We start from the raw sequence: 21,120 nt of genomic DNA on the forward strand, positions 1-21,120 counted from the left end.
AATCTGGCCCTGGAGCTGGCCATCCTGACTCCCTTCTTCCCCACTCCCTCCCTCCTGTGCCAAGGCAAAGGCCAGCAGGCCACCAGGGCTCCCTTTTGGAGCATCCTGAAGTTGTCCTTGACTGCTGCCAGACTTTGTGGACAGTCCCTGCTGGTCCCAGCAAGACCCAGATGTGATGAGCACTAGATGCTTACAGCTGGAGTAGTGCATTATAACCACAGTGATTTGAGTCAGCTGAAGGTTTAATCCCTCTGGCCTGGCCTCTGCTGCACAGCTGTGTTGCACCATGAACACCCTGACAGCCAGCATTTTCATCAAGGCTGCCTGAGCCCCGACTTGCAGCACACTGGATTTGGGTGGCTGCCTCTCCTGCCAGTTCTCCCACCAGCCTCCAGCTTGGGAGCAGTGATGGCTCCGCTGCCACCTGTGTTCCACAGGGGGTGAGGGCTGCGAGGGGCCCACGGCCACACAGGAGCCAAAACCAGGACCTTGGTGAATGAATGACAGGGTGGAAATGCGAAGGGGGAGTTGCTCTGGGAGTGCCTGACCTTCCTGGGATGTATGTGAGGGATGCATGTAGGGTTTGCTGTGCAATGGCCAGCTCCTCAGGGAATGCAGGCAGCATGGGGACTCTGCAGGCAGAGTGTCCCATGGAATGTTTCATCAATACCCACGTTTGTGGGGTTTCCTTGTAAAAGGCTCTGCTATGGAGCCAACAAGCACCTCCCTTCACACGGTGGATGGCCTCCCTCACCGACAATGGATATGGACAGTCCTCTGCTCTCCTCTGGTCAAAGCCTGGTCTGTAACATCCAGCAAACAACAGTGTCCGCCTGCCACCCCTGTAGACAGCTGCCAGTTGGCCAGGGGAGGAAGGTTCTGCCTGTGAGATCTGTCCCTTGTGTGAGCACTTCCAGGTCCAGAAATGTAGAGACCTAATGGTGTCTGCAGATGCGGCCAAAGAACCAGTCTCTGTCCCCTCTTTAACTTGCCAAGCCTGAGAAAACAGCAGATATTTGGAGCAGTTTCCTCTCACTTGAGCTTTATGTACTTTATTAACAGCCTGACAAAGAGAGGAAAAATAGCTTGAAAGTCACACTCTGCTGACTCTGTTAACAGCACTGTCTGCCTAGTGGGTTTCAAAGGTCCATTCCAAACCTAAGTACCCTCCCACAAAGCTGTAGAAACTGTTGTCAGTTGACTCATTTATGGATTAGGAAACTTGGATAACAGATACCCAAGTTTATTTCAGCATTTCAAAAACCTTTCTCATCCCCAAAACTGAAGCAATCATAATTGCCTTCTGAAGGCCTCTTTTATGTATTTGAAGTCTTCCTACCCTACTGACTTCACTCACTGAAAGCCAGATAAAACTCTGAACTCTCTAAAGTTGGTATCTCATCTGTACATTATTTACAAGCAGAGCATGATGAGTCATATTGGGCCTGTCATAGAAAGGACAGATTCAAGTGCAGGATGGTTTTCTTTGGCAAGGCAAGTAACACGGACCTTTTTTTTTTCTAAAAAGGTTCTTAATCCTGCAGGAGTTGTAATATTTCTTTTTTCATTAGGAAGAAAGTGTTAGTATTGAGTGCTCCTTCTCATATTTCCTACCACATCTCTGTATTTGGAGAAATAAATCATGACTCTTTTTGCTTCCAGATGATTAACTGTTTAAATAAAGCACTGTCATGTTGCTCCTCTTTTAACATTGGTGCTGTGAATTAACCTGGAGACGTTGTAGTGAGTCTTTAACCCCCTCTGCCTCAGCATAATGCACATGTTGGTCTCACTCTGGTTCTCTGCATGTGGCTTGTCCCTTGCTGCTTTTGCACTGTGAGAAAAACTGGAGCTTCCTTCCATCTCTTGCTGTTTACATTGCTAGGCACATGCCTGCAAACATATTTTCCCCTTACTTTATTTTAAGGGTCTTGCTTTGGCATTTTTCAGTCAGACCCTGGAGAGACACCTGAATGAAAGGAAAACAGTACCTGGATGTTAGCTTGTGCAATGCATGTAATTAAACCCTGCATAATGACAAAAACCTCTCCTGCTATTTGTTAAGATTTTCCCCACAGCTCTTAATTAAGAGCAGAAGCTAAGTAATACCTATTTTATTCCCTCTTGTGTCCAATTAGTCACCCATTGATCATTACCCGCTCAACATTTGACAATTAACAGAGCCCCCACTCTCTGCAGGACAGGGATGTGTAGTCCTTCAGAAATGACATGTCCAGAATAACATGATGGGAGCTGTGTGGATGAGTAATGGGGCAAGAGGTGGGGGAAGGGGAGGCAGAGGCCACCCAAGTGGAACAAAAGACATGTAACATATGCAAATGTTCAATATGTGGTATGTGCTTTATACACTGGATGTATATGAGGTCATAGACAAAGCTCAGCTGGTGGCTGCACTGCTTTTGGGTGGCATGGGAATTTGAGGGAACACTTGAGCTCTCGTGTGATCAAACATACCTAGTCCTCTCTCTTTAAGACACAAAGCTGTTCCCCATGTGGCTCATTGCCTTTGCATTTTTAGGAGGGCAGGATTCAGCATCTGGTTCTCCATTGTCACTGGGACTATGGGCTGCAGCAGCACAGCCCTGGCCAAGTCACCCCAAGACCCGTCAGCAGCTCCACACAGTTCTGCCCGAGCTGCTGCCAGCAGAGCACGGCAGCCCTGGGTGTCCAAGGGGCTCCAGGGAAGCTGCAGGCCCCTTATGCATTGCCACTCTCTCCTGGGAAGTCTGCCCCAGGAACAGTGATGGCCCAGGTCCTGCGTGGTACCAGGAGCGGTGTGCTGGGACCCCTGCAGCCCTTTCCCAACACCAGGGACCCTTCCTATATATATATGAGTAGCATTTTCTAGCTGGGGAATTCCAGCAGCCTGTGGGATTTAGAGGCAGTCCAGAGCCTGAACTGCAGCAGTGAATAAATCACAGGGAATGCCAGGGCTCACAGACAAGCCTCTGGCATGAGGCTGAGCCCCAACAGCCACAAAGCAGCCCTGCATTCTTTTTTCTTTTTCCAGATTAGAATTCATCCATTCCAGGGCTCAGGAATTTTGTGTGAAGCTGTTACAATAGGTAGCTGAACAAGGCTCTGGGTGCAGGAGCTCAGCAACAAATGCTGATGCACAAAAACGCAAACCAGAGCCCTTGGCAAGCTCTAGCCTGGCTGTAGGGGAAGAAGGATAATCTCATTTCTTTACTCTTTGCCCTTTTAGCTGTTCACAGAGCTTAATGCCGAGTTATTCCCAACAATGAGCCAAACAATCAAACTTCCATCTGGCCTGGTCAGGCAGAACCAACACTTGCCTCGCAGTCACAGGCCACACCAATCCTGTGGTTTTCCCCCCATCTTGAACGTACACTATTTTCCTCTATGCTGTAACAGAGAAGATATTTACATTTGGAAGCAGAAACCGCAGTTCACGCTCCTCAGCCTGCTCTAATCTCATCACCCAAATCCCTGGGCACAAGGAAGCACAGGCGCTGTGAGCACAGCTGGTGCTGCAAACACAGCTGCTGCTGCAACCTTTGCCTCTGCCTCTCCACCACACGATGCAGTGCCTACCAGCTAATGACCTGCTTTTCCTGGGAGAGCAGTTCTCCCTGCACTCCTGCACGCTCCCACCGCCGGCTCCAAACTGCAGCCATGCCCTTGGGAGAAATGTTTTCTCTCCCTGACTTTAGGATAGCTGCAGGCTGCGACCCACGGCATCTCTGGGCTGTAGCAGCAGTGCTTGCTGCTACACCTCTCCTGGTTTGGGAGTAGGGATTGTAACAGATCACGTAGTGAAAATCAGCAGGGGAAAAAACAAAAAGGAAAACAAGAAGAAAAAAAGAGCAGCTCTTTTGTCGTTAACAGCATTTTGTCCTCTAATCTACTCATGTCCCAGTTTTACATTTTTGTTAAGCTTTCAGCTACGGGGGAGGAATACAAGGAGATAGATGGATGTTTGTGTAGATGTTTTTATGTATGAATTTCCTTTTGAGTTACAGATAACTGTACACACACACACACATAAGAACAGGCTCTGTATTAAAAGTCAACAGAAAATATCTCATGGACTTAAGGGAAGCCAGCATTTCCTCTCTAACATTCAAAATGGACCTCAGCAGCCTGGTTTTAGGTGTCAGAAGTTCTGAGAAATTTAGAAGCACTGAGAAGGAGACACTAGCACCCTACTCATGTGGCAATCCCAGCAAGGGGCCTCTTTTCCTTTTCTGCAGAAAGCACACGGGTTCTGGTTTGGTCTGTGCAGGAAAGTCTGAAACTAAAGTGCCCCTTTCTTCAGTTAAGATGGCAGGGAATGCTGCTCCAGCTGACAGGAGTCCCCTCAGTGATAAAACATCCCTGTGTATGAGTCACAGGAAATTATAATCACTGCTTTCCAAGACTGCAGAACACAATGAGATTTCTGAGCTACAAACAGACTTCAATTATTCTTGAAAGACAGACAGACCCTCAAACTGACACAACTGGAGAAAATAAATATCCTTTTGTCTGCACTGCTGGTGGTTATTTCCCATTAGACAGGAAAGGGCTCCTTTGATGAATGAATATTGTCTACACTTCAGAAGAGGAGCTACTGTATATCTCCGAATAGCTCTTGCATGCTTGGGCTCAGCCTCGTGTGAGGCCCTTAAACCCCTTGGGTGCAATATGGTAGCGTTCATTAGTGCGCTGCATTGTTTATTGCAGCACTTGAGAAAAGGATGGTGCATGTTAAAATAAATTGGAGCAACTTTCCACTCACCTTGAAGTTATGTGGCAAGATCGAGATATTTAGCAATCTGCCTCCTTGGGCTGCAGGTAGTCCTTTCCAGTCTAGAGGCTTCAGGAGAAACACTCGCACTGGAGACAGATTTTCCATTTGTGATTATTCTTGTAATTTTAGCAGTTAATCACTCTTCTGTTTTGTATTTACTTTGTTTTTCTACAGTGGTAATTAAATCAAAACCAGAGTGTCACCCAGAACTACATTGAGCACTGTTTACAATAGCCAAAGAATATCATGTTAGTGCCTTTTGTCTTTTTCAAAGACCACCAAGTCTCACATAATTGCCTTCTCACAGAAATATAATAACCATACTAACCATCCTTTTGTAGCAGTGTCCCATTTCCACCTGTCACTTTTCCTGAGACAGGTCTTGGATTAAACATGGCTTAGAGAAGCCTGTCTCTCCCCACAGAGTCCTTTCTGCTGCTGGTAGGTCTCCTAGAAGACCTCTTCTGGAAATCAGCCACCACACCATGGATTGGTTGGGAATCAGGTGGGCTGGTGGGGGGAGCATTTGGCCAATTGTTTTTACCTGGGTGGAGTTTATTTAGTCTTACATTTAAAAATTATTGGAAGGAACAGAAGATTCTTAATCTCACAAATTCTACTTTTAGAGTCACCACACAACTACTTGTGGTGTATACACAGTGCTTAAGAAAAGGCTTTTATTAATTTATAGCAAAAAAACCTAACAACCTTGTTTAAATTTTTTGCTAATGTTTTTATTTGAGAGATTAAAAAACCCAAACAACAAAACTCCCAACATTAAGAAAAAGAAGCAGAAGAGCTACCGATGAGAAATGGTCTGGATTTGCCACTCAACAGTGGCACCAGTCTGCACACAAGCCAGCTGCAGGCAGAGATCCGGCAGAGACCAACGTGGTACTCAGAGACTGAATGCAATACAAGAAACAGCAAACCCAAGAATCAGAAATAAAGGCCATAAAACCCCAACAATGCCCCATCTGAGTCTTACTTCCAATGAGAAACATAGGCAAACTAACGTTTTAGGCTTGTCCCGCATTGCAGATGGAAACTGCACTTAAGTTTGTGGCATAGCAAAGGCTGCTAAGGAACTTGGCAGCGTGGCCACGCTTCGCCACCGGGCTCTGGGCTGAGGAGGTGACATTTTGGCTTCGCCAGCCCGCTGAGTTACTATGGAGTCCTCAGTTCCATGGATGATATTTTAAGGCAGGGGGGTAGCTGTGGGAAAAAAAAGAGGGCCACGACTTGCTTTGTAAGTACTAAGAGGAAGCTAGAAGTCCAACAAGGATCATGGCCTCTTCAGTACTCCACAGCTACAGGTACAGCAACATTGAGTAGATAATGTACATAACATTACTTATAGACTCTACATGTAAAACGTTAACCAATTTATCATGGAAATCTGGTAACAAGCAACATTGCCGTATAAATTCACACTTTGAGAAAGGCTAAGTGTGGAAGCCTCCTTTGCAAGAGGATTTTCAGTCAGTTTTGTATAGAAAATATTAAAACGATGACAATTTGTTCTCTGAATCTCAATTGATTATTGGGTTAGTTTTCACAAACGAAGAAAGGTTCTCTTTAGAAAATGTGTGAATCTTCAGAATATGAATTCACAGTCTAAGTACTAAATAATAATAAAAAAAAAAGTTTAAACTGTCAGGAAGTCTTAGTTGGCCACAATCTTTTAAGCAGTAACAGCAATACAAGACATAGAAAAGCTTTTCCTGCAACACTTGTAAATGTAAAAGTATTCATGTTAAATGCAACAGAACTAATAAAGAACAAACTGCTGTAGAAGAGAGAAAGGAGAGACTAGCTATGCATTCAGCCATCTTCCTTACAGTTGAACTCCAGCTATTTAAAAACATATTGACTTCATAATTTGGGAAATGATGTCCCATGGGTAATTGGTCTGCATACTCCTATGAAATATGATGCCCCAAATGGCATGACAACCCTTCTTGAAAAGTTTTTAATCTCATGTCCACCATTAGCTCCACAGTTTAAACAAAAAAACAACTATCCAAATGTAAAATGCTCTTTTTTTTAATTACTAAATTAAGAAAGTTAAACAGTTTTAAAATGTAAACTTGTGAATAAACCATAACAAAATGTAATTAAGACTTTAAAATTTGCAACTCAGTATTAAAAACTCAATAGAAATAGAAAGGAATTTTTTTTTGTGTTTTTTGGTTAAACGTAAGTAATTCAAGGCTGGTACAGACAACTGAAAAGGTAATACTTTGTTCTGTGCATCCCCCATGAAATGTAAAGAAGTGCATAGTAATTCCACTGGAGAACTTGCAGACACAGAGAAAGTAATTTCATTAGCAGTACAGGACACTCAACACACTTATCTTACAATGGAAAAATGTTACACATAAAACAGAAAAATCCTAGTTGCATGACCAACAGTTTAGCAGGGGGACATGGCTAAAATGCTATTATTTTAAGACCATCTGAATGTGGTTACACTGCTTAATAAATCTTTTTGAAACAATTCAGTATACATGTTTTGATACAAGAAGTCCTTGCAGTTTCAATTTTCCAGTTCAAACGGTGATGGTGTAGTTTTCTTGCTTTAAATATGTTCGTTTTAATTTCAAGAACAAATCATCACACACTTGTCAAACATTGGAAACATTACTGTAAATACAGCACGTGATTCCTGAAAGAGCAAAGTTACAACCATCTACAGGTACATAATCATAAACAAAAAGTGCAATCCAATTTAAAAAAATCATGCTTGGCAAAAGCCAAAAATTAGATCACTGGCTTTCAGAATCCCACCAGTGTTTTCATGTCTGCAGTAAAATTATCGCTTTCTGGGTACAGCTGCAGCAGGATTCATTCAATTCCAAATGAGCCTCCTCTGCAATAGCACCCATATACTGTATGTACAGGTATGTATATATATTATATATATTTTATATATAAAAAAAGCAAAAACCCAAACACCTGTCCTGATTTTTTATTTGTTAAAACATGAAAAAAAAATGTTTTAGACAAAGAGGCCACTTCTGGAAAATAATACTTTTAGTTGAATCAGGAGGAGACTAGTTAAAATCACATAGGTTTTGCATTTTAAAAAAAGGAAAGCACTAGGATCAGTTATTGGCACTGAGTTACTATTTACAATGAACAGAGGTTTTGCAGTTTACATAACATCAATACAATGCAGTTTTGGAGTCTTTGATTAAGAAAAAACAAGTGTTTTTCTCCTTTTCATCCAGGACATTCAGATTATTAGGACAAGTGGTCATAGGCAAGGGCTGTGGAAGTTCCCAGCTGCAGCCCCTCCTGTGCACTGCAGTGCTGGAAGATGTTGCACTCTGGAGAAGCCGATCACAGAGTTGGAAGGTGGAGAGCAGGTGGGACAGGGCTGAGAAATTCCTGGTAATTCATGACAGTGTCTGGAAACCAGGGATTTACAGGTTGTCACCAGGCTGGTACTGGGGTTCTGTTGCAGTGAAGTAGTCTTCAAGAAAACCCTGTAAATATTCAAAAGTTGGACGCTCCTCTGGGTCTTTTTTCCAGCAGTGAATCATAAGCTCATGCAAGGAGATGGGACAGTCCTGAGGACACGGCATCCGATAACCTCGTTCTACTTGCTCCAAGACTTCCCGGTTATTCATGCCTGTGAAGGGCATACAAAGCCACAGTAAATTACAGGAAAATTAACCAAGTACAACTATATCTACAACACATGTGGTTTGCTCAATCATACTAATTTCTTTTGGTTAAGACAAGTGAAACACAACCACACTGATGTCCTATTTCAGCTCCTCATCCACTGCAAGGTAACCTGGATTATTTTCTTTCTCAGTAGAGGGTTTTTAGGATCAGGTGATGAGCAGAACACTGCTCCCATGGTTACTCTCTTGGCTTACTCACAATGGGCAGGATTTCGTGCTTTCCCTCTCTGACAGCAGGAACTGTGAAATGTACTATGTGATGTGCTTAAGGAAAAAATGCATTGTAAAAAATGGAAAATTCAAAATTCTAGAAATTAAGATGAATTTCTGAAACCGTCACGCTGAGCATGGGCCTTTGTGAAAACATTCTGTAAGGTCATGCTGCAGGGACTTCAAGACAAACTGGGCTCCTCCTGGCTACCAGGGTTGTCCAGCAGCATTGCCTTCAGTGTCAGCCCAGAAGCTCATTGCTGCTGACCTGCACTCCCACCCTCTGTGCTGGTTAGTACAGTTTCTATCATAGTCGACTGTTCCCAAACCAAAACAGAGCGAAGCTGCTCACAAGACAAGTCAAATGCCAAGCAAAACATCTCCACTAAAGAACTGCAGCTCTCTCTCACTCAGAAGAAAAAAGTCGATTACCTTCACGGAATCATAGAAACATTTAGGTTGGAAAAGACCCTTAAGATCACTGAGTCCAATTGTTAACCTAACACTGCCAAGTCCACCACTGAACCATGTCCCTACAGACTTTTAAATACCTCCAGGGATGGTGACTCATCTTGCTTGACTCTGAGAGTAAGGCCAGGCTCTTTGCTACTTTTTCTTTTCTTTGTAACCCCTTGATTCCTCTGCTGAAGTGCTTTTCACCAAACATTAACTGCAAGCCACTCTAAGCTTTGGTTTACACCTCTCTCCCAGTACTCTCTTTTTAACAGTACCAGAGGTAACACTGGCACCACAGGCATGCAGAAGTGTTTCAGAACAAGCCTGCACGCTGACTGCAAGCTTTGTGCTTGACCTGCCCCAGTCCCCTGCTGAAAAATATCTGCAGAATTCGTTCTCCTGACTTAGCAGGTCCTGCCAAGCAGCTCTGCAGGAGAACCAGCAGGGACACTTCAGTTTCTCCATGACTGAATCTAGAAACCAGCACCTTGATGTTGCACTTTGTGTTAGCTTATCCTCTTCCTGGCTTCCCCTTCCCTGACACTGTCCTTTCCTGGGAAACCTCCACTTTCTTCTTGCAGGATGTCCTTTTGAGGAGTCCCAAAACCTCTTATTTTTTTCTAAACTTATTTGTGAGGAATAATTCAATCGCCTTCTTCAATAGAGATTCATTTATCCACTCTACACTTTGACTTGTAGAAATGTCTGATTTTGGCTGGGATAGAGTTAACTTTCTTCCTAGTATCTGGTACAATGTTGTGTTTTGGATTTAGTATGAGAATAATGTTGGTAACACACTGATGTTTTAGTTTCTGATAAGTAGAGTTCATCCTACGTCAAGGACTTTTCAGTTTCTCCTTCTCTGCCAGTGAGGAGGTGCACAAGAAGCTGGGAGAAACTGTATTGTGTATAATTTGTTTTTCTTTGCTTATATGCCTCTCTTTTTCATTTCAAATAAAATGATTATTATATTTTACTTTATTTCAGTTATTAAACTGTTATTATCTCAACCTCTTGGATATCAGCAGGAGGATATTACTCTGTCAAGATAAAAAGAAAAGGTTTTACCTTTTTTCTGATTCTCCTCCCTATCCCACCTTTGGGGGGCCTGGGGGTGGGCAGTGGGAGTGAGCAAGTGTCTGTGTGGTATTTAAGTTACTGGCTGGGGTTAAGCCGTGACAGGGAATAAAATCCTTACATTACATAGCATTTAGGCCAGTAACTTAGCTGTAACCTTGGATGTGGTCTTTAGTCTGTATCTTCATGTCCTGGCTGTGTTTAATTATTAAGGATGCTTAGAAAAAACCATCTGTATCATTCAGCCTTTCCTGACCATCCACCTCTAGATTCTCATTTCATGTCAGGATTACAAAACCCCTCTTCCTCTTATCTTGTCAGGGTAATTTCCTCCTACTGATATCCATTTGCAGTGTCTGGGCAAGGATCATATTCCTATCCTGTCACTGTAACCAGCCCTGGCATAGTTTCCTCACATATTCCTTGTATTTATATTTAGGCTCTCAATTATCCATGTTGTGGTCACAGCATGGTTCTGCTTTGCTTACTGCAGCACCTCCCATTTTCAAACACGAGGAATACTTGGTTTAATTTCATAAATGGGTTTTACTGCAAGGCAAGGGAAAGGAGAAAGGAAAAGTAGGGCACTGTTTCTTTTGCTGCCTGTTGTGCATTGAGGAGCCTCTCCAGAAAACTGTCTCATACTCTTACAGGCCTCTCCTTAATGCTCCCTTTCACAGGCAAAATTGCAAAAAGAAAGGTTAGATTACTGATTTACAGTATTCCCTAACCTGCAGACCAAGACTTCAGCACTGGATTCTTTTGTTTCATTTACCAGATGCATCCACCTACCATATTTTTGTTGTTAGGTATTTATAAACTAGAAGCAAATGCTTTGAGTGGCTCCTAAAGTGGACCATAGTTAGGTCTTCAAAATTATGAAAATAGACTAATAAATAACAAGCCTCTGCAGACATCAGATTCTGCATAGAGTTAAGGTTCTCCTATATTATTGACTCCAAACTGATGTTGTTAGGTCACAGAGGCTCACAACAAACCAGAACACACTGAACAAATATTTGGATATTCCTCACTATCCAGCAGGAACATTTCCAGAGATATTTTACTTTTTCATTAGACTACAAAACCCTACTGGTCTGTTAGACACCACAAACCCACGGCTGCATCAACCCAAACTTTCTGGCCTTGCTGTTTTCAAGATACTACAAGAAAAAAACATGCACCTTTTGTTCACGTTGTGTTCTCAATATTAGTTTTATAAATTTGTGCTTTGAACAAAAATCTGCACCTTTTTTCATATCCTTGTCTTTGAAGCAGCTGAATTACCTGGTGTTTTGGGGTGAGAACTTCTTTGCTTTGCTTCCCTTACATATTAAAGGCTGTGAAAATAATTGTTACTGGTAACTCATCTGTTTGTGTATAAATAACCACTAACAAACTGCATTCTTTGCTTTTATTTTGGCAGTACATCCTTAAGTACAACATGGATGGAAGCAACAGCAGCAGAAAAGCTCCTTCCCAACTGATTTGTTGTTCTAAGATATCAAATGTTTGGTATTTTTATCCAGTGCTTTACTCAGTGCTGCAAAGCACACTCTGAAACCTGATAACGAACTGTGTGCTGGAAGAAAAACCCTGAGGAGACAGAAGGGGGAGGAAAAACATAAACAGCTCTTCACTTCCCTTTGTTTAACAAAAAGGTAGAAAAAAGAACATGAAAGAGACATTGCTGTCTGAAATCATAGTCATTTTTTTGTCCCTGGAAAGTGAGTCAAGCCAGGTTTTTTCATCACAGTTTAATCCAGGAAAATGCCCTTCTTTTCTTTTCTCCTTTCTCCTTTCCCCTTTCCCTTCCCCCACAGTAAACCCCGGTTATGAAACTAAAGCAAGTAATCCTCATGTTCCTCACTGGAATTCATACATCCAGCAAGGGCTGAAGTACCTAGGATTTGCCAAAGAAATTCTGTTAGTTTTGACATGAACTGCTAATTTAAAAACAGAGTTTCAAAGACTTTTATGTCTAAATCAATTGGATTACTAGTCAGACTTATAAAAATAGCAGTGCTTCAGGTATACATTTTATGTCTTAAATGGCCTATTTATGTTTACAAACCTATTCTATAGACTTACTTATCTCATCCTGCAAGTTTTAGCATTTCTCTTTTGATAGCTGGAGTCTGTCATATCTTCACTTCTAACACCATAGAGAGAATATCTGAGCAGTCTGTACAACTCCTCTCTCCTAATGAATACCCAAGAGTTTCAACTCTTAATAAATAATAAATTACATTCTGCTTGCAGTGTGCTTCCAGACCCCTTAAAAGTTTATCCTAAAATCCTTAAATCTGTGAAAGAAAATACTCAGCAATATTCTTTTGTTGGGTACGGCTCTTCCACCTGGGTTGGGGCAACACCTGGTATCAATCCAGGCTGGGGGACGAATAGAACAAGAGCTGTCCTGCTGAGAAGGACTTGGGGGTGTTGGTGGATGAGGGGCTGGACATGAGCTGGCAGCACCTGCAGCCCAGAAAGCCAAAAGTGTCCTGGGCTGCATGCAAAGCAGATTGGCCAGCAGGGCAAGGGAGGGAATTCTGCCCCTCTGCTCTGCTCTGCTCTGGTGAGACTCCACCCAGAACTCTGCATCCAGCTCTGAGTTCCCAGCACAGGAAGGACATGGACTTGTTGGAGCTAATCCAGAAAAGGGCCCTGAAATGAGAAATGGCTGAAAAAAAATCGAGATTGTTCAGCCTGGAGAAGAGAAGTCTCTGGGGAAAACTTACTGTGGCCTTTCAGTACTTGAAGGGGATCTGTTAGCAGAGCCTGTTGGGATAGGACAAGGGGTAATGGTTTTAAACTGAAGGAGACTAAATTTGGACTAGGTATAAGAAAGAAAGGTTTTTTACAATGAGGGTGGTAAAACACTGGAGCAGGTTGCCCAGAGTGGTCATGGATGCCCCATCCCTGGGAACATTCAGGTTCAGGCTGGACAGGGCTCTGAGTAACCTGAGATATCCCTGCTTATGGTAGGATTGGACTAGATGACCTTTAAGAGGTCCCTTCCCACCCAGACTATTCTATCTTTGTAGAATTCTATGAAAAATCAGCTTGTGCTCATGATGTTTCAAGAATTACAATTTGGCCAAGAAGAAAACATCCAATTCCCAAAAGATGGCTTTTCCATTAGCTTTTTATTCCCTGAGAAGACAAAAAATCAAATAACCTTCCACCATCCAGCTTTATTAGTGAAACCTTCAATAATCTCAGGATGCCACAGGATATGGACACTCTAATGCTCAGTACAATAAAAATCTACTGCCCATATAGACTGGGGACAGAATTGCAATACTGCTTGGCTTTCCTTAGAAAAGTCGTAGGAACTTTAAGTTACAGTGACTTTAAGAGTTACTATGACACAAAAAAAGATGTGGAGTTTCCAATTGTGACTGAAGAAAACACTGGCAAGTACTTTGGTGTGCTCTTAGGGGTTTGATTAGATGGAGCACAGCAGATGTGCAAATAGCATGGATCTGGGCAATGCTGCTCTTCCAGAAGACAGGAAACATTACTGTAACTAGGGAGTGTCCCTGCATACAAACTAATAAGCCATACAGATTACTCTGGGACTTGTGAAGTCCAGTGAGGAGAATGATTGTTTTAGGCTGTTTAACTCTTGTTTTCTTCTCTTAGACTATAGTGGGTTGACCCTGGCTGGGTGCCAAGCACCCACCAAAGCCTCTCTCTCACTGCACAGCTGGACAGGGAAGAGAAAATACAACAAAGGGTTCATGAGTTAAGGACTGGGATAGATCACTCACCAAATAATGTCATGGGCAAAACAGGCTAGAACTAGAGATATCCATTGAATTTATTGCTAACAAAATCAGAGCAGGATAACGAGAAGTAAAATAAGGCCTTAAAAACAGTTCTAGCTCCTCCCTCAGTGGTGCTGGGAGACAGGGAATGGCTGTTATGGTCAGCTCATCACTGGTTGTTTCTCATGCAGCTCAGGGAGAGAGGAGTCCTTCCCCTGCTCCTGCATGAGTCCCTACATGGGAGACAGTTCTCCATGAACTTCTCCAGCATGGGTCCACCCCATGGGCAACAGTCCTCCCCAGACTGCCACGTGGGTCACTCTCCCATGGTCCCTCAAGGGCAGGCTGCTCCAGCAGGGGCTCCTCTCTCCACGGGCCTCCCACAAGGTCACAGCCTCTTCTCAGGCACCCCCCATCCTCCCACTATGATAGCTTGGCCATGCAAACCCAATACACAGACTGGGAATGATCCTTCCAGACCCAATGCATGCTTTCAGACCAGTGAAGCTGCTGTTTCAGACAGCAAAGCTGCTCCTAAAGGAAGACAACCTCTGAATGCTGCTCTTACTGAGCAATGCAAACCAAGTTATTTCTGGGGAAAAGGAGGAACAAGTTTTAAAACTCTGGAAGTCATGCCACTTCACTTAGAAATTAAAGCCTGAAAACCCCCAACATCTCCTCATCCTCAAAGCTAGACTATCAATATCTGTTTTTTGCTTTGGCTTTATTTTCTAAAAGAAGTTATTTCCTTAGTATAACAGATGAATAGATGCAGAATAGATGCAACCTTGAGCTACAGCATTTGTGAGCAGAGCTTCCTTGCTCACAAATAAACCCACCTGACCTTATCTATCCTATGTGGTGAGTACACCTCTTTCTTAACCTCTTATTTACCATCCCTGATGCTGTTACACCCACCTACCTACGCTGGCTCTCTGTTATGTACTTGGCCCCAGGCTTGGGTAGCACTTGGGTAGCAAGTGCTCTCTGGCACTTGTGGCCCAGCTTCCCCCAGGGATGAGGAGGCTGAATACAGCTGCCCAAAGGCTGCAGGGCTGCTTGGAGCCCAGGCTCAGAGACCTGCCTGGCCAGAGGCAGCAATGTGAGTAGCACCACAGCTGTCACACTAGACTTAAAATGAAAATGCTCTTGATGTGACAACTGCAGCAGAAATTACAAGGGGCAAGGTCAGAGGTACTTGTTTGGTACTTGTTTGGTATGGCTGATATTTCTCCCTATCCCAAAGGCAGCATGTTAAAAACCCACAGATTCTTCAACTACTGCTAGGGAAGGGCATTTGTTAAAGAGAAAAGAAACTGACACTGAAAAAGGTCCACTGAGCAGACTGTTTCTTAAGCTTGGCTCCTCCTCTGGCCCAGTCTATTTTTCATTTCTCCATTGTAATACTGGAAATAGAGACTCTGTGTGAAAGTTGCTTATTTGAATCTGTTGCCTTGTGAAAAGGATAAAAAAGCATAAATTAGTTATCATAGTGGCCCATTATGATCACTGATAGAGAAACAGGCTTGGTGGGAGCTATAGAGTTTGGGGCAAGGCTTTATTATGAACTCTAGACTGATCTTTATCTCCACCAGCAGAAACCTTTACAGCTCCTACATCTCACCACTGCACCAGCCTCTCTTTCAAAATGGGGCATCAGGACAGGAACTGGTTGAAATCTGTAGGACAAAGAATGCCAAATTCTGTACCACCCAGTCTGTTTCCCTGCTGTAAACTGCCTGCCCTCCCCCTCTGTCCTACTCATTGTGCTTCTCCCTCCTTCTACACAAGCTTAAAACAATGCCTGGTTCCAGACATGGGAAGGCACGAGGTATGGTGTCCTGCAGGCATGGGTACCACCCCAGGACTGGGATGTGTGCTGTAAATCAGTTCCCCAGGCACTAAGAGCTTGTCAAGCAAGAGAGCAATCCCTTTGTCTGAGGGCCTCTCTCCACTTCTCCCAGCCTGCTACAAGCTGTAAGCAGAAACATCAGGACAACATGCCCACAAGTATTTCAGAAACTGGATATTACAGCAGACAGTTCCATGACCCTCTTTGTTTCAAAGCTGACTCTTTTCAGTGTCACATCTTGGGTACCAAAGTACTGGCAGTGCCAACAGAATGCAGCTGCATTCTCTCACCTATGGGTTGTCCACTTGGGTGAAGAGGGCTGAGTCTTGCCTCTCAGGGTGATAGAAATCCCATTTTTCCTCCTTGTGCAAGCCATGCCATAATGGCAAGAAAAGCCCTGTGGGTTCATCTGAATCCTACTGCCTCTCTCAGACAGGGATAGGTATTCACAAAACTTTGTTCTTCACTGGGAAGATCCTTCCTCTTCCCAGTGTGAAACAGGAGATAGATGGTCCTTTCTATGTCAGGGGAAAAGAGAGCCTTTTCTAAGGAGATCAGGAGGTCTTTGTCACCTTGGGAAGTCCAAGCTCTCTTTTCAATCCACTTGCAAAGACAGATCCTTCTGAGAAGGCCCCAGTTCCCCTCCACTGCTGCCTCAGCCTATAAAAGCTTTCCCATTTAGGGTCTGGGAAATGAGACTGGACTGAAATCTGTAAAGACTTTGGACACTCAAATGTAAGATCCAGGCTGCCCTTATGTAAAACTGGCAGAGGGGAGTGATGGTGACCATGAGAATTGTTAAGACCTCCTAGATGAGCAACAGGGGAGTCCTGGTGGGAAGGAATGGCCCTGGCCCAGAGCCTGGGCAGGGTGTAACCAAGGCAGGACATGACTGTCCAAAAAATTGCTGACTTAGTGAAATATAACACACAAAAAATTGCTTCCAGCTACTTGGTGTCTTCCTAGTGCAGGTGGAGGAGAATGAGCCAGAAGGACTTTTGGCATGTGAGGGCTTTATGTAGTGAGGGATGAAGGGGTAGGATGGTGCTGAAAGAGGAGAGATCCCACTGGTTGTCTTTGATGTGCTCAAGCTGCCACGTAATAAAACTGTCCAGAATTTCAGGACACAGCCCATGCCTGAGATTACTGTCATGGCTCCTACAAGAAGTTATATATTGCAGGCACTTAAATGCACATCCTGTGGACTCTTTCTCCTTTGGTGAGGGAAAGAAACATTTATGAAGTGCAGACATCCTCTGCAGCCATGGCCAACCCTGTGTTCAGCTACAGACTTGTGAGTAAACATAGGGCTTAAATGGTTGTTTTTGCATGGAATGGTATTTTTACCTTAACTCTGCCCTGGCTGGTGACAGCCCCTGTGCATCCACTCTGCTGGCAGTGAGTAGAGAATTCCTGCAGCCCAGTCAGGAACACTGCCCACCCTCTGGGAGCAACACTGCACCAACTAAAGTTTATACATCTTTTTTCTCTCTTTGACCTTTGCACAGCATGCAATGTCTGCTTAAACCCTCAATAAACCTGCAGAAATCATAGCTTTCTCACATCACTGCCAGGAATCCTTGTGGCAGGAAGACTTTTGTGCTGACTGGTGACAGAGCTGCTCTGACTGGAGGCAACACCCCACATGGGGAAGTGCTGGGCAGAGGGACTCATCCATTCCACAGAAACATGCCATTATATTTTCTGCTACCTCATTCAGTTGTCACAGCCACACCTTTGCTGAGCTGCTCCCTGTTAAGGATGCCAAAGTTCACTGCTGATCATGAGATGCCCTCCTGTCCCCATTATTCTCTCCTCAAATATCAGCTACTGGCTGCTAGGTGCTAGCAAACTTGAAATTCCTGGTAAAAGTCTGGAAGATTTGTTTTGCTGAGTTCAGTCTTCTGAAGTGGTGTGAGACACCACAGGGTAAACTGAACTCCACCTTGATGCTTCTCCTGCTTAATTTGATATATGGATCTGACTGCTTGATCACAGCACAGATTGGAAAACTGAAACTGCTCTAGGGCATTTTCCATTAAATCAGCTGCAGTGCACACAGCCAGACTGTTGAGTATTTAGATTTTTTTTTAAATAAAAGGACTAAAAATGCAGCTAGAGGCATCTTGAAATGCAGGGCATCCCCTGTTAATATCTGTGCTGATGAGAAAAAGAAGGGATTAAATTCTTTTCCATGTAATGCACGGCTTTCACGTCACCCCTTTCCTCTTCACCTGAATGCCCACAATCTTCAGGGGGGCAACAAGAATAAAAAGCTCTTTCTGCATAGGCAGATCCAATCACCCCCTCCTACAAATCTTAATCCATTGGACACTTGGCAGGGTTTCAACAAAGAGCCATGGGGCCTCCAGTTCCCCCATGCAGAGAATCTGGCCCTGCTGTGACCCTGCCATGAGCTCTGGTCTGCACATTACAGAACTATTTTCTTCCCTTTCCATCCATCTCAAAAGCAAGGATTAAAATTTAAGAGTTTATGAAAAAGAGATTTGATAGTACCAGACATTCAGACAGTCATCAAACCTTGCAGTGAACCAGACTGACAGAATAAATGGAGTGAGGCCTCTGTGGGAGTTTAACTGTAGGTATCTTAAAATAAATGCAATACTGTGGAGAGTAATTTGCTCCAGAATATAATAATTTTCCACTGCTTTCATTACTTGTCTAGAAATTATATTAATTGAATTGAGCACAATTGAAACAGTAGAAATGAATATGTTGAATTGTCCCCTTGTCATTTTTATCATGACCATGGCAAAGCAGCTTTGAGTCAGAACTGTTTTCAAGCATACACAAAATTTAAACATTATAGCCATTCTCCTTTGAGCTCAGTGAATATAAATAAACATTGCAGCTTAAACATATGGCCCATTCCCACTCCTTTTCCCAGGTGAAGCAGGACATTTTTCTTACCTGGGTATGGCACTCTCCCTTTTGTTACCAGCTCTGTCAGCAGGATCCCAAAAGACCACACATCTGACTTTATTGTGAACCTTCCGTACAGTGCCGCTTCTGGGGCAGTCCATTTAATGGGGAATTTTGCACCTAAAGAGAGAACACATGAGGCTTAACCAGAACAGAGACAGAACCAAAGCACCAGGTCACAGGTGACTCTTGTGTTCTGCAACATGTGCAGGTGGAAGGAGCTGCAGACAAGTATTACCCAACAGCTCCATAGAGTACACTCAGAGAGGACAGGTGGGCAGAACATGTAGGGCATCAGGAAAGACTAAGTAGGGAAAGGGTCAGTCATGTCCCACATCACAAGAGAAGAATAAGACATTTTAACTCAAGTTTGAAGTTTTATAAAATGAAAAAAAATCCCACCCCAGTTTTAAAAACAAACAAGCCAAATATAATAGAAATTACTTCTCCTAAAGTGTTTTAAATATTTGCAAATCAAATACAGTTACTATATAGAAGCAGAACTCAGATATACTGGATATGTACCTCCCAGTTTGCCTGCTCAAGCTGAGCAAAATACAAACGAACAAACATGGTGAAAACAAAAATTCAAAGCAAATCTAATATTTCATTAGAAACACACAAGGACTTTAAAATAATACTGCCATTCGAGTTGCTTGGAGTGCTTGATGTCAAAGCACGACTTTGGCCTGTGATTTATAACTTGACAGTATACTTTAAGCTCCTGGAACTGCAAAGCCTGTAGTGCCTTAAATACGTGCAGCTCTAATGTGCTCATCCATCATCAGAGCTTGCAGGAGCCAGTTGCAGTAAGGATAGTGAGATAACAAACCTTTAAACACTGATTTATTTGCTTTTCCAATCACTGACTGTTTTCTTAGGAAAAATATTTTCAGTATGACTTTAAAGAAAAGTCTTGTGGTAATAAGAAAAAAATACAATGTACAAAAAATATGCAGACATTTCCCTGGTGCCCTGTATTAACATACAGGCAAAAGAGTTGCATTGCTTATTGCTGATCCCTAGTGACAAACACTCTTGAATTTGGAAACAGACTGACTTTGACTTCACATCACCCTCTCATAAAAGCTCCCTTTGCTTTCAGGAGGAGCGTGAAAGTGTAACAACGTGGACAAATCACTCTCAGGGAGTGACCTTATGGCACTGTTTAGAGTTCCCTGCCAGCACTGTTCCACCGTCACATCCAAGGCTCAATGTCCTGTAACTTCTGCCACACACCCCAATCTGATGTTACTTAGAGTAAAAAGTACACATGGTAATCCTCATCTCCTTACTTAGTAAAACTTTGATGTGCTAAAATCTTTTCTGCTCTGCATGTAAATGATCCTAAGAGAGACTAGTACTCTAGTACAAATAATTTTTTTTTCCTAGGGAGTATTGCAGTTGATCAAATAAGTCCTGCTAAATAACAGGAAAATGTCCTGCTAAAGGATGAAAAAGATGCAAGAGAAAGTTTCAGATACCTAATGCCTGAAGTCAGGAACTTAAGACTAGTTAAGCATCAGCACATCACTGGCTAGATGTGCAAAGGTGCTGGAGGATTTTGGATGCCTGTTCACTTTTTAAAATCTGTCTCTTATGTATCTTCATTGGTTGATAGGTAGGCAGAACTAAAATTTGGGTGCTTGGCTCAGTCTCAACCTCCTTCACTTACACTTCTTTGTGTGACCAACCTTAGCCTACAAGACTCAAAATTTGCAGAACTTCATTTTTTCCTTTTGCCTTGGCTGTGCTGTGTGAGTCCTTTGCAGCAGAAGCTGCCATCACTTGAGCCTCTCTCCTGGAAGCTGGCCCTGCTCCAGCAGCACCAGCAGCCACATGGGCTTGGCAACTGGCTGCTCCAGCTGCCAGGAGGTCCTGGGGCTGTACAGCCCATGCCAATCCCTGGAAAATCTGCAAGCTGCATGTATCTGTGGTGAGGCTGCCCAGGCCAGCAGTGCATGCCTTTAGATGGGCCTGTGCAGGCAGCCCTGGATGTGAGGGCCGATGTTCCTCTGCTGTCTCCTACGTGCAGCCCAGATAGTACACACACCCCGTGCCAGCTGGATGAAGGAATAGCTCCAGGCTGGCCAGGAGCCTGAAGCTTTGGACCTTGGATGGTGCTGGGTGAGATGGACATGCAGGGGGGGTTTGATTGTTCACACGTTGCACACATTTTATTCAACAATTTTCTTTTTCTTTAATCAGCTGTGTTTGTCTGAGAAACTTAGCCAAATCTGCTCAATTCCCTTTTGCTTCAAACTCATATCCAAAGGTAGCAACCACCTACAACTCATCTTTGGAGGAAGGAAATCTCTTCAGACTCTTTTGTGGCCAACT

At 43.4% G+C, this 21,120-nt stretch overlaps 1 protein-coding gene across 4 annotated transcripts in view; it reads right to left on the bottom strand.

Annotated features, from left to right (window-relative positions):
* Window positions 1-6,507: 6,507 nt before the first annotated feature.
* The window catches only part of FYN (FYN proto-oncogene, Src family tyrosine kinase), a 138,018-nt gene continuing 123,405 nt past the window's right edge, over window positions 6,508-21,120 (bottom strand). For all 4 annotated transcript variants that reach the window (XM_054629023.2, XM_054629022.2, XM_054629021.2 and 1 more), the window contains 2 exons: window positions 18,769-18,900; window positions 6,508-8,411 (listed from right to left, as the gene is read on the bottom strand). In XM_054629023.2, coding sequence (XP_054484998.1) covers window positions 8,203-8,411; window positions 18,769-18,900 — 341 coding nt within the window. In that variant the 3' untranslated portion in view covers window positions 6,508-8,202. The remainder of the gene's footprint in view (window positions 8,412-18,768; window positions 18,901-21,120) is intronic.

Source organism: Agelaius phoeniceus, chromosome 3 (assembly GCF_051311805.1).
Source record: "Agelaius phoeniceus isolate bAgePho1 chromosome 3, bAgePho1.hap1, whole genome shotgun sequence".
Classification (NCBI taxonomy): Eukaryota; Metazoa; Chordata; class Aves; order Passeriformes; family Icteridae; genus Agelaius; species Agelaius phoeniceus.